The sequence below is a fragment of the Muntiacus reevesi genome, chromosome 2 (genome assembly GCF_963930625.1).
Source record: "Muntiacus reevesi chromosome 2, mMunRee1.1, whole genome shotgun sequence".
In the NCBI taxonomy this organism is placed as follows: Eukaryota; Metazoa; Chordata; class Mammalia; order Artiodactyla; family Cervidae; genus Muntiacus; species Muntiacus reevesi.
The window spans coordinates 273,313,713-273,327,747 of NC_089250.1; the positions used below are offsets into that span (position 1 = coordinate 273,313,713).

Below are 14,035 nucleotides of genomic sequence, written 5' to 3' on the forward strand. Positions count from 1 at the left end.
AGGCGAGAAAAGAAGGACGCAGGGGACCCCAGTATCGAGTGAAACAAGGGTACTTTATTTGCAGAAATGCATGATTATATATCTTCCATAAAATGACTACTCAGCCATTAAGAATGTAATTCCATCGGTTGCAACAAAATGGATAGTCCTGTAAGTAAAAGGTCACTGAAGGGTATTCAAGCAGGATCATTCCCATGATCTCAGTCCTGAGAACTGCGCGCAGCTCTGCTCATTCCTGTATTCCAGGAACTGATAAGGAACAGAGTCCTTGAGAAACAGCACACAAACGAAGAAAGTGCAATATATTGGATCCCTTAAAGTTGAACGTCCCCTGACACTTATCCAGAGCAGACTTTACTAGATTCAAATGCACTATATTCTTTAATCCTCTAACTATTGTTAATACAGCTTTATTTGTTTTAAATAAAGTTTAAAACTTTCTGCAAGGAGATATTTTGACAAAAGCAGAAAAACATTTTGAGGCACTGAAGGATAACTCCCTTCCTCTGCCAGTCTGGTATCAAGACAGGTTGACTGAAAAAAAAAAAAAAAAAAGACAGGTTGACTAAACAATGGAAATCTGGAAAATTAATATTACAGAGAAAGGGATATGCTTGTATTTCTCCAGATGGATCCCACGAAATCAGTTGGCTCCCTCTTCAGAAGATCCGTCCCAGGGGAGCTATAGTCATTCAAGATAAGAAGAAATGGAGAAATCCCCAGGAGGAGGAGTTTCCAGTACAAGCCATGGCAACTTTAAAAATTTCCAAGAAATGCTGCACTTGAGGTCATCGACCTTATGATCTCCCCACTTGGGGACACATAAAAACCCTTACTAATCAATCTGAAAATCTGGTTTCTCAACAGGGAATGCCTCGGAATCCAGAAAATATTTTTGTCACTATGCTTGCTTTTGCTTCCCCTGCTTAGGATGACTTGATTAATCACACTTATTGGGCTTATATACCTAACCCTGCTTTATTGCACGCTGTAGAATGGACAGATAAAGGACTGGTCATATCCACTAATGACTCAGTACATATGCCTCCTCCTTGGAGCTTGGAGGGGTCCTCTCATCCTGAGGAAGAAGGATGACTAATTAACATCTCTCTAGGCTATGAAATCCTTCCTTTATGCATGGATCCAGCAGAATTATGTATTAATATTAGTCGACAAACGTGGGCTTTCATCCTACCTCCAAAAAAGAACTTGCGCACATTGTTTACACTGTTTACTGCCCTGTGCTTTTATGAGAACCAGGTCAATACTACCAAAACTCTAGGAAAAGGACAAAATTTGGAATGTAAGGGGTTTACGTATAAGGATTTTAAATATCCTCCTGTTTATTGAGTTAGATGTCAAGCTAAATCAGGGAAATTAATGTTTGTGGCCAATCAACACCATTGTTGATAAGGGACCCTATGGTATGTGGTTATCTAACTGCTCAGATGATATTAACAGTACTATGTGTGATTATGTTACTCAAGTAAATGGAAGATTACCAACAAATCAATGGAACACGTCCATGACAAAGGACTCCTTGGCTGGCTTGACAGAAGAATGGTGCCTCCTCACCCTCAAATTGTCCTCAATTAAAAAATTGGGCTTGAACAATGGGACATCTGGAAACTTGCTACAAAGACTGAAAAACTTGGACTGGATATGTCACAAGGACCAGCCATAGTCATAGTAACTATTCCTTCTGTTATAATCAGTCATATTTTATACAAGCTTGTGTTCCCCTTCCTTTTATTATAACCATAGGAAACTTACAATTTAATAAGACTTTACATTCTGTTACTTGTACTGATTGCAAATTGTATACTTGTCTTAATTCCTCTATTTCTCTAAAAAGCAAATCCCTTTGGATTCTTCGATCTTGACATAGTCTGTAGCTGCCAGTAGATCTCCAACGGCCCTGGAAAGAGGGTCCCATGGCAAGACTTGCCTCCCAGTTACTCACTAAATTACTCTGACTATCTAAGCAATTCACTGGATGGTTGATTCTTGGCATTTTGGGGTTAACAGCCATTTGTACCACTGCTGCTATCAGACATTGCTTTACAAACTTCAATTCAAACACAAAACTTCATTCAAAATTGGACTAAAGATGCTCATACTATATGGGTCACTCAGGTTCAGATAGATGAAAAATTTCAAGATAAAATTCAGGAATTAAAAACAGCCTTCCAATGGGTTGGAGATCAATTAACAGATTCACAAAACAAGTATTATTAAATTGTGATTGAAATTCTACTCAATTTTGTATCACTCCTGTTTGGTTCAACCATAGTGCTTACAATTGGGAACAAATCAAATTTCATTTGCAAAAAATACATAATAATGCTTCCATAAATGTACAATTGTTGCAAAAGGAAATCCTTGAAACTTTCTCTAAGAGTCTACCCTCTTCCAACAGTTTGGAAACCTTAGCTGAACAGCTAGCTGATCAATTATCTGGGCTAGACCCTCGAGGATGGTTTCAAAGCATTACACGTAGTATTGGATCTGAAACTATAATGTTGATAATCATCCTGGTGATTACATCTGTAATACACCGATGCCTTTCAACTAAATTTATTAAAACTAAACAAACTCAATTGGTCAAGGCCTTTCTCACAAAAGTATCTACACATCTAATTATGAAAAAATAAAAAAGTGGGAATTGTCAGGGGATGTTCAACTTTAAGGGATCGGAATATGTTGCATTTTCTTCTTTTGTGTGCCATTTCTCAAGGACTCTCTGTTCCTTATCAGTTCCTGGAAAACAGGAACGAGCAGAGCTGCATGCAGTTCTCAGGACTCAGATCATAAGAAAGGGCACCTGCTTGGATTCCTTTCAGTGAGCTTTTACTAAAAGATAATCTATTCAGTTATGCTCCTCTTACTCAGGATATGGAATGCTTTCTGGCCCTTTGAAGATTGTTATTTGCTTGGCTTTGTTTTTGCTCAATTTTTTTACTGCCTAAAGCTGCCTTGTATGAAGATATATAAACATGCATTTCTGCAAATGAAGCACCCTTGTTTCACTCAAGACTTGGGTCCCCTGTATCCTTCTCATCAACTCTAGTCCCCTGGTCCCAGTCTACAAAGACTGTGACAGCTCTGTCTTCAATTTCCACAAATAAGAGTAACTCTTCTTTAATCATACATACAACAGTTATTTCTATCCAAAGGAGAACATGACCCTTTTCCTATGCATTGTTCCTAGCACACCATCAGTCCCTGGTCACTGTCCCTCTCCTCTTACGAAAAGCCCAGTCCTTTTAACATCTTGCCTACTCTGTTCAAGGTCAGTTGGTAGAACATTATGTTTTATAACAGGCTGAACTATGTACGGAGCGGTTTCCTGATCCTGCTGACCATGATGAGTCATGTCCTAGTTTCACATTATTTTCCGCCCTGCCTGTTGCTAATTCACACACACTTTTGAATTTTGTAATTCAGGCTGTGTGTTTTTCCAGGAAACACAGGACCTGAGTGAATTGTATCTAATGAAGTCCACCCCTTCATCTCACTGATTCCTTCCTAGAGACCATCATGAAATGCATGTAGCAAATGCATTTGATCAATGTATTACCAAAGTCAAGCTCTTTGAGCTCACCACACAACAGGCCAATAAACTGAGAGACTACTTGTTGGGCAAGGAATAGTGACTTTATTCAGAAAGCCCAGACACCAAAAAGATGGTGGACTACTGTCCCAAAGAATCAACTTTGCTGAGTTAGAATTCGGGTTTCTTTCACACAAAAAGATCTCTATAGCTTCTCTTCAAATATGGACTTATTACAGTTGCTGAGTACCTGAACTAAAGTCATCAGAGAATACATAAAGTGAAAAAGGTAAAGGATTTGCCACACCACTGAGTCTGGAAGTATGGCTCCACTATGTTCCTATCTCGTGACTTTTGGGAAAGATCCTTGCCACACACATTACACTGCTGTGTGTTTTCTCCAGGATAAATACCCTGATACTACTGGCGAGATGTGAGATGTGAGGACAGGGTTTTTCTTTTTTTCACATTTGTGAAACTGGTGGGGAATCTTTCTAGAATGAAATCATATTCTAAAGACCTGACTAATAAATACATATATATCTGGCTTCTATCCAGCATGAATTTTCTCATCAAGCTAATATGTTGCCACACTCATATTTGTATGGTTCCTCAGTAATATGAATTCTCTGACCAACAGTAGTGTGTGAAGTTTGAACTTTGAATTTTGAAAACTTCTACCATATACCACATTCACATAAGTTTCTCTCATGTATGGATTTTCTGATGTTTAGTGAGTGCTGAGACCTGAGTAAAGGATTTTCCACACTTGAAACATTTGAAAGGTTTCTCTATATGTATTCTCCGATGACTTGTAAGGTGTGAATTTCGACTGAAGAACTTGCCACACTCATTACATTTGAAAGGTCTCTCTCCAGTATGAATTCTCCAATGAAGGCGAAGATGTGGTTTTTGACCGAAGACTTTTCCACACTCATCACATTTGTAAGGTCTCTCACCAGTATGAACTGTCTGATGACTTAAAAGGATTGACTTTACACGAAAGGCCTTGCCACACTCATCACATTTGTAAGGTTTCTCTCCAGTATGAAATCTCTTATGACTTATGAACTGTGAAGGTTGACTGAAGTGCTTGCCACACTCATTACATTTGTAAGGTTTCTCTCCAGTATGAACCCTCTGATGACCAGCAAGGTGTGCATTTCGGCTGAAGACTTTGTCACATATATCACATTTAAACAATTTCTTTCCTGTATGAATTTTCTGATGTCTCCTGAGGTTTGAGCTGTCAGTAAAGGTTTTGCCACACTCATTACATTGGTAACTTCTCTTTCTTGCAGGGATATTCTGATGACTTACAAGGAATGAATTCGGATCAAAGATTTTACCACATACATCACAATTATGTAAGTTTGCTCCCGAGTGGATTATCTGATGTCTAGCAAGGGTGGAGCTATCATTAAAGGTTTTGCCACACTCATGACATTTGTAACATTTCACTGCAGAATGAATTTTCAAATGACGTGCAAGCTGTGAACTCTGATCAAACAATTTGTCACATACTTCACATTTATGTGATTCCTCTCTTATATGGATGGCCTGATGTTTAATGAGGTATGAGCCCTTAAGATAGGTTTTCCCACACTCATCACATTTGTAAGGTTTTTCCCTGTGTGCTTTGAGGTCTTGTGTTATTACTGAAGGATTCATAAAATCATCCCCATATATGTTAGAAACACTGGTTTGGACACAAGGAGGACTTCTTTGAAGTGGTGAAAATGAGAAACTGTTGTTGACAGACCTCTCAACTTCATTATATTCAGAAATTATCCCGCCAGTTTGAAATATCTGCACTTTATCCTGAAAGTTAAATCCAAGCCTGTTTCCAAAGGGCTTGATTCCTGCATCCTTTCTATCATGTGAATCTCTTCCATCAGGCACATTTCCATTAAGGCTTACAAGTGTTCCTTTGTAATTTCTTTTGTCATCTCTCCCCTGACACTCAATATCACACATATTTTCCGGAATTTCCCAAAGATGAAAATGTTTGATTTCACAGCTTTCAGATCTTCCAAGCATCAATGTTTGGAATGGTTCTCGTTTATTATCATTGTTCGCTTTGGGCTGTAAATGCTTGATCACAAGTGTAGGAGAGATATCTACAAGATAAAAAGAACTATAGGTACCTGCTCACAATAATTCAAAAGTAATTGTTTCATGTTGAATATATATTACACCAAAAGTAATATTTACGCCAAGTTATGAAACACCACAATGATGACCTTAAGTCTTTAGAAACACTAAAGGAATATAATTCTTATTTTAAGAAAGCATGATAACATAAATTCACAGTTAATGTAGCCTAGTTTTAAAAACCTAGTTTTAAAAAAAGTGTGCCAAACACACTCACATTGGACAATCTTATGCCAACTCTCAAAAACGGAGTTATTTTCTACCAGGACCCCTAGGAACATATCAATCAACAGTTGTCTCAAATTGAAAAGAAAACTATTACACTATCATTGTATTCTGCATACTTACTGTACATAAATAAATTCTAAACAACATATTATATATTGTAACAGTAAATAATCCAAAACCAAGCTTACCCAATTAATAATTAACTATTCATAATTGGTTGTTTACAATTGGAAACAAATGAGAAACAGAAGAAGATGACTAAAACAATTTTTTGGAAACAACATAATTTTCTAAATCTGCTATAGAACTACGTACCCAAAAAGAAAAGGCATTTTACAATGTTAACAAGTAGTATGTGTTAGCTGTATTGCAGAATACACGCTAAAAGACCATCATCCGTAAATGACACATAAATTGAGACGTAAAATATTCACCAGTTTTCTAACAGCCAAGAACCAAAGCAATCCCTGCCTATGTTGTTGCTGTTCAGTCGCTCAGTCGTGTTTGACTCTTTGCGACCCCGTGGACTGTAGCCCACAGGACTCCTCTGTCCAAGGCATTTCCCAGGCAAGAATAATGGAGTGCGTTGCCATTTCCTTCTCCATGGGATCTTCCTGACACAGGGATCAAACCTGCATCTTCTGCATTAGTAGGTGAATTCTTTACCACTGAGCCACCAAGGAAGGCTAATCTCTAGCCATGCACTATTCTTAATTACCTGGTTTAATGGCACCAAAATATAATAAATAAAAAGTGACTGCTTTGTGTATTTATTGACTAGGGTCAGACAGTATTGCTGAAAAATGTTGCAAGTGAAAAGCATACAGAATATAATGTAGCTGAGGTTTGACAGCAAACAAAATTCTGTAAAGCAATTATCCTTCAATTAAAAAATAAACAAAAATTTTAAAAGATATAATGTAGATAAAGTCATATCATAAAGAACATGACAGAATATAGATATTACCTTTTTTAAACAAAAATAAATTTTGAGTATTTACTATAAACCATGCCCTACTGTAAGCCAACTGACAACACTAATTTGCTTTTAAAGACGTGAGGTAAATTAACATGTTTTTCTCTAATCAGAGCAGGAGACATACCCAATTGGCCCACAAAGTGGTAAGAGAACCAGGATATGAATCTGAACCTATAGACTGAGAAAACTTCTTTGTAAACATGACCACCCACCGAAGAAACAGATTAGAAAATATTAAAAAAAAAAAAAATACAAGGAACATAGAAAATATCAAGGAAGATACAAGACAGAAGTAATCTGTTTAACACTTATTCAGTCATCCCATCTTGAAATGGTTTGTGAGTTATCATGGATGCACAGAGTGATTGAGGTTATGTCCTGAGAAACCTGTTCAATAAACGACCAGAGATTATCTTTACAGTGAGAGCATGAAGAAGGTGGAGGGATGTGGTAGGTAAGAACAATGTTTCCATCCGTATCAAGGTACTATGTGAGGAATGGTCAGGACTAACAAAGGGCCTGAGTGGAGCATAGGGTACACAGGCTGATGTCAGATATCAGCTTGGGACTGCATGTCTTTGTGAAAATAACTGAGAGCACAAACTAATATACTGACCTTAAAAGAAAAGAACTGGTTCAGCAAGTTTATGGGCATTATACATTGGGTATGGGACAGAAACAAGAGAGGTTTTACAAGTGACTGTGATATATGGAGAAAGCAGGATAATACCTGTTATACTATTTAAAATGTAATGTATCCAACTGTGAATTTTGTACGTTACAATGGAATGCTTATATTCAAGAAAAACATACACAATATTCCAGGATATTGTGTAAGAATCTTATTAGCAGAAATCAGAAGGAACATCCAGGAAAAGGCTTTCTAAACCTGGGTTCCTCTGCCAAGTATGATTAACCTCTCTGTTGGACATTTACTTCGTTTCTTCTTCCACACATGTTCATCTCAAGATCGAGGAGTATCAAAGAAAAGGAGGGATTGAAACTGACTCTGGAGGACCTTCCCAGTTACAAAAGCCTTTCTGAGCCTTTTCCTTTTCGTAGAAAAAGGCTTTATTCTCCTAGACCTTCCCTGAGTTCAAAAGAGCAGATTCAAAGTTACTAATACATAAAAAGATCATAAACCATGATCAGTTGGATTTACTGCAGGGATGCGAGATTTCTCAATATCCACAAGTTATTCAGTATGATACACAACATTAACAGTTGAAGACTAAAAACCATATGATCATCAATAGATGCAGAAAAGGTTCTGACAAAATTCAAGTGCCATTTATGATAAAAATCCTTCAGAAAGTCAGCACAGATGGACCCTACCTCAACATAATTAAGACTGTATATGTCAAACACACAGCTAACATCATGCTCAACAGGGAAAAACTGAAAGCACTCCCCTTAACAACATGAATAAGACAAAAATGCTCACTATTGCCACTTTTATTGAACATATTTTTGGAAGTCCTAGTCACAACAATCAGAGAAGAAAAAGAAATAAAAGGAATTCAAGTTTGTTTTTTTGGAATTCAAGTTTTAAAAAATAAAAAAGAAGTAAAACTGTCAGTATGATGCTACACACAGAAAATCCCGAAGATGCCACCAGATGACTACCAGACCTCATCAATGAACAGAGTAAACTTGTTGGATACTAAATATATGGAAAACTGTTCATTTCTATACACTAAAAATGATGTATCAGGAAGCGAAATTAATGAAACAATCCCACTCACCATCTCATAGAAAAGAATAAAATTTTAAGGAATAAACCTACCTAAAAAGTCAAACGAACTGTACTCATAAAACTATAAGATGCTGATGACTGATACCAAAGATGACACAGATGGAAACATATACCATGTTCTTGGATTGAAAGAATACTGTTAAAATGACCATACTATCCAAGGCAATCTACATATTCAATGCAACTCTTATCAAATTAACAATGACATATTTCATAAAACAAAGAAAAATTTAATTTGCACCAAAATACAAAAGACTCTGGTATCTAAAATGATCTTGACAAGGAAGAACAGAGCTGGAGGAATGATGTCCCTGACTTCAGACTATACTACAAACTTATAGTCATCAAAACAATATGATAATGGCACAAAACAGAACACAGATCAGTAGAACAGGATAGAAAACCCAGAAATAAACTAATTTACTTACAGTCAATTACTCTATAACAAAGGAGGAAAGAATATAGAATGAAGAAGTCTCTTTAATAAGTGATGCTGGGATAAATGGATAGTTACATGAAAAAGAATGAAATTACAACATTCTCTAACACCACATACAAAAATAAACTGAAAATGTATTAAACATCTAAATGCAAGACCAGATACTATAAAATTCATAGTGGAAAACAAATGCAAAACATTGACATAAGTGTCAGCAAAGGTTTTTTTTGGCTCTTTCTTAGAGTCATGGTAACACAAGCAAAATCAAACAAATGAGACCTAATGAAATTTAAAACCTTTTTGCAAAGCGAAGGAAACCAAAAAGAGAACAAAAATACAACTTATGGACTTGGAGACTAAGTTTGTAAATGATGCTACCTATAAGGGATTTATTTCCAAATATACAAACAGTTCATACAGCTTAATATCAAAACAAACAAACAACCAAATCAAAAACTGGGCAGAAGATCAAAACAGATATTTCTCCAAAGGAGAAGGACAGACGCCCAATAGTTGCCTGAAACGATGTTCTAGGTCTCTACTTATCAGAGAAATGCGAATCAAAATCACCTCACACTGGTCAGAATGAACACCATCAAAAAGTCTACAAACAATAAATGGTTGAGAGGGTGTGGAGAAAAGAGAACCCTCCTACACTGTTGGAAGGAACATAAATTGGTACTGCCACCTTGGAGAATAGCATGGAGGTTCCATAAAGAACTAAAAATAGAGCTATCACATGAACCATCAATTCCAATCCTGGGCATATATCCAGAAAGGATGAAAACTGATTCAAAATCATACATGCACCCCAATGTTTTTAGCAGCACTGTTTATACCAGGCAAAACATGGTAGCAACCTAAATGTTCACTGACAGACAAAGGGATAAAGAATATGTGGTACACATATACAAGGGAATATTGTGAAGTGCAAGTGGCTCAGCCATGTCCAACTCTTTAAGACCCCATGGCCTGCAGCCCACCAGACTCCCCTGTCCATGAAATTCTCCAGGCAAGAACACTGGAGTGGGTTGCCACCTCCACAGCATAAAACACAATGAAGTAAAGCCTTTTGCAACAATATAGACAGGTTTAGGGATTATTCTAAGTGAAATCAGACAGAGAAAGACAAATATAGGATATTATATGTTGAACTGAAATAAATGATACAAATGAACTTATTCACAAAATAAACTCACCAGCATAAAAAACAAACTTATGCTTACCAAAGGGGATAGTGCAGGATGGTGGCGGGGGCAGGAAAGGGAGAGATAAATTAGGAGCCTGGAATATATACAAACTAATATATATACAAAATAAACAACAAGAACCTACTATATAGCTCAGGGAACTATACTAAGTATCTTGTAAATTTCTGTATACCTGAAACACAACATTGTAAATTAACCATACCTAACAAGTGGAGAAGGAAATGGAAACCCACTCCAGTGTTCCTGCCTGGAGAATCCCAGGGACAGAGGAGCCTGGTGGGTCGCAGAGTCGGACACGACTGATGCAACTTAGCAGCAGAAGCAGTAGCAGAGCCAAAAAGAATGGTTAAAACAAAAACAAAAACATCCCTTGTGGAAATGTTCAAGCGATGTTTCACAAGGATGTAAAAACTACTAAGTGGGGGAAGTATCCTATGAAACAAGACATGTTGACAAAACTGAATACCCACCAGCAAAAGAATTTACTTCGAACATTATCTTACACTATAGACAAAAATGAACTCAAAATGGTTCAAAGACTTAAACCTAAGTTACAAATGTATAAAACTCCTAGAAGTAAATGTGCAGGAAATGTTTCTGGAAATTGGACCCACAAATGATTTACCAGATATAACACCAAAACCACAGGCCACAAAATAAAATCAGATATTAATATATTGAACTATATCAAAATTATAAACTACTGTGCATTAAAGTGCAGTGAGTTTGAAAAGACAATCAACAGTAGAAGAGAAAATATGTGGAAATCATACATCTCATAGTAAATGAGGACAAAGAATATATAAAGAATTTTAAGAGGGACTGATCACCAGTTCCACCATAGGGACCGTTCCCCAATCAATCATCCAACGCATTGCAAATACAAAACAGAAACACTAAGAGTAACACAGAAATTTGAACTCAATGATAAAATAAAAAAATACTTAAAATGAACAGAACAACAGTGCAGCCAATAGCCTCATAGATATGAGAATGTGAACTTGGACAAAGCTGTCCTGGGAAAAATTCCCATACCATTTACAGAGGCTAAAATATATGGTCCTTGATACACATGAACAACAGTGTCATGATGCCCTTGACAGAGTCTCCAAAGCCAGAAAATAGCCTGGAAAGATGCATCAGGCTCTCGTGATACTTTCTCTCTCATAATCCTATAAGATACTGACTACTCTACTGGATACCTTCAAGTGGTGACTTTGAACAGAGCAAGAAAATAACATTAAGAATAGTGTCTCCATCACAGTTTTCTGTTACCTAGTAAATCCACTCCACAGAGACTCACCAGAGACTGCCAATTAAACATAGGAGGATTATCACAGTAAGGAAACCAGACAAAATTTCAGACTCTCAAGAATATATTTCAAAGAAATTTAAGAGGTAAAATGATACAAAGTAAGGAGAATGTAACCTTGGGAACAGTTGACATTCCCAGACTGGCTAGAGCAGCACAAGAGTAAAACTAACACAACAGGAAGGTCAGACATTACAGGATCTTGAGATGGGACCATGCGCCTGACCTACAGGTGGCAAGCTAAGAGCCCGCGAGATTCACTTATGCTCCCCTCGTAGGATCTAGGATCAAAAAGACGACATCGCTACCCACTCTCCTTACATCTTCCTAAGTAACAGCCACAAAGGAGTCAATCCACCAGATTGTCCCACTCCTAAACAGAAAAAAAAACAGCCTTTTTGACATATTCATTTTTCTTTATATGTTGTATCTTTGGCTATTTTTACATCACCCCCCACTGTCCAGAGCTTTTTCTTATGCTCCAATATGGAGATAATATTCAGATCAGAAACAGAAATTCTGGGACTCCCCTGGTGATCTGTGGTTAAGATGCTGCACTTCAAATGCAGGGGGTGCAGGTTTGATCCTTAGTCAGGGAACTAATAAGATCCCACATGCAGAATGGTGCAGCCAAAAAAAGTAAACAAACAAGCAAAACAAAAAGAAATAGATATTCAGGGTTATCAGAAGAAAGAAATCTAAAGTGCTGTGGATATTTTTAAACACTGAGCCAAAAGTCAAAAGGTAAAAAATAGAAAATCGATTTTTTTGGTGTTTTCTTTTAACATTTGCCAGTGAGCTTTGTACATAATTAAGCGCTGGGACAACCTCACATGTGACATGAGACAGACACAGCATCTGAAGAGGGTCAGTTTAACCTTGTCAAGCTTGTCATGCCCGAGTAACCAGAACTCTCAGATGAAAGACATCAGGGCCCCCCAAGGGGCACACAGGGAAAATGCAGATACCCAAGGGCAGCTCTGGAAGCAAGTCATCCTCACCCACAGACAGCAGGTTCCTGTAGGTCTCCAGCATCACATCCCTGTACAAGGCCCTCTGAGCAGGGTCCAGGAATTCCCACTCCTCCTGAGTGAATTCGATGGCCACATCCTCAGAGGTCAGTTGTTCCTGAAATGAAACCACATGTCACCAAAAGGGCCATGAAATGTTCTCATTTTCATGCAAAAGAGAAAGGGTATTTAAGTGATAAGGATTGACTTCATTGAAGCATCTGTTCTAACAGATCCATGCAGGAGTATCTGGAGAAATCATGGATCTCTAATTTTAATTTCTTATGCTTTTTCATAAGACCTTATAAGATACTCCCATTAATACGAATTTTTCATCATTCTTCAAAATCCATGAACTATATATAAATAAAACTCAACACTGTATTGGCTATACATAAGTGTCAGATATTTCATTCTACCCAGTGAGTGCAATTCATTATCCAGATGAGGTACAGCATGAGTGGTGTCTTCAGAGATGATAAAGCCACAGCACTTTTAATGAAAAGGTCAAATTTTTCACTTATGACGGTAATAGCAGCAAGGACCAAAAGTGTCTGAAGGCTTCTTGTTACTCTAAATTACTGTAGTATTACTCTATAAACATTAAATAAGTACTTTACAGGCAAGAACCTGTCATCAATATGATAGCTCATTAAAGAACGATCTGGTCCCACCTTACAGAAGAAAAACTGTGTCACAGACACTCTGAGAAACTCGACTCAGATCAAGAAGGTAACAACTGTTACACGAAGCATCTGAACTCAGAGGCTTGGGCTCAGCAACTGAAGCTTAAGCATCTAACAGTTAAGTAATATGGAGAACATTAAAACTCCTTTGACAGAGGGCTCCTAAAGAAAACTTGAAAGAAGTCCAAGGTGAGCCTCCTCCCTGCCCCTCTGTCTTCTCTGCAGGGGGAGCAGCTCTCAGGCCTCGGGCCTTCATCCCCTGAGAATGGACGCCTGCGCCGAATTCGTCTCCACCCCCTCCCTGATCGGGAGAACCTCCCGCCGGCTGAGTGATCACTGTCCGTGGTCGTGAAGGACCGGAGACACTAACCGATGAGAGCCACAGCAGCCTGGCAGCCCCGGGTCCCCGGACCATCTCACTCATTCCTATCCGCACCTTCCAAACCAGCGCCATTTCAAGGGACTTTGACTCAGAAGCCAAGTTCCCTGGAGCTGGAGCTGCGAGAGCAGGGGTGGCTGGGTCCAGGGCTGAAAGTGGGACCGTGTTCAGGAGCTTCATCACTGTTACCCAGGAACCCTTCTCTGAAACAGCAGCTCGTCTGCACCATGGGCTTGGCCCTCTCAAAGGCCATGGGGCCCTTTTGCCTGATAGTGATCTAGCTCATCTTCCTCACGACGTGAAGGAGCTGCTTCCACCTCCCACAGTT

The 14,035-nt window shown here is 38.1% G+C and overlaps 2 protein-coding genes and 1 pseudogene across 3 annotated transcripts in view; 2 read left to right on the forward strand and 1 right to left on the reverse strand.

Annotated features, from left to right (window-relative positions):
- LOC136161650 (zinc finger protein 665-like) overlaps positions 1 to 14,035 on the forward strand; it is a 365,259-nt gene that overhangs the window by 69,399 nt on the left and 281,825 nt on the right. The gene's annotated exons all lie outside the window — the stretch shown is intronic.
- The window catches only part of LOC136161657 (zinc finger protein 665-like), a 61,777-nt gene continuing 48,285 nt past the window's right edge, over positions 544 to 14,035 (reverse strand). For both annotated transcript variants that reach the window (XM_065926683.1, XM_065926682.1), the window contains exons 4-5: positions 12,634 to 12,760; positions 544 to 5,673 (exon numbers count right to left, since the gene is read on the reverse strand). In XM_065926683.1, coding sequence (XP_065782755.1) covers positions 4,262 to 5,673; positions 12,634 to 12,760 — 1,539 coding nt within the window. In that variant the 3' untranslated portion in view covers positions 544 to 4,261. The remainder of the gene's footprint in view (positions 5,674 to 12,633; positions 12,761 to 14,035) is intronic.
- LOC136159480 (ATP synthase F(0) complex subunit C2, mitochondrial pseudogene) lies at positions 13,594 to 13,988 on the forward strand (annotated as a pseudogene).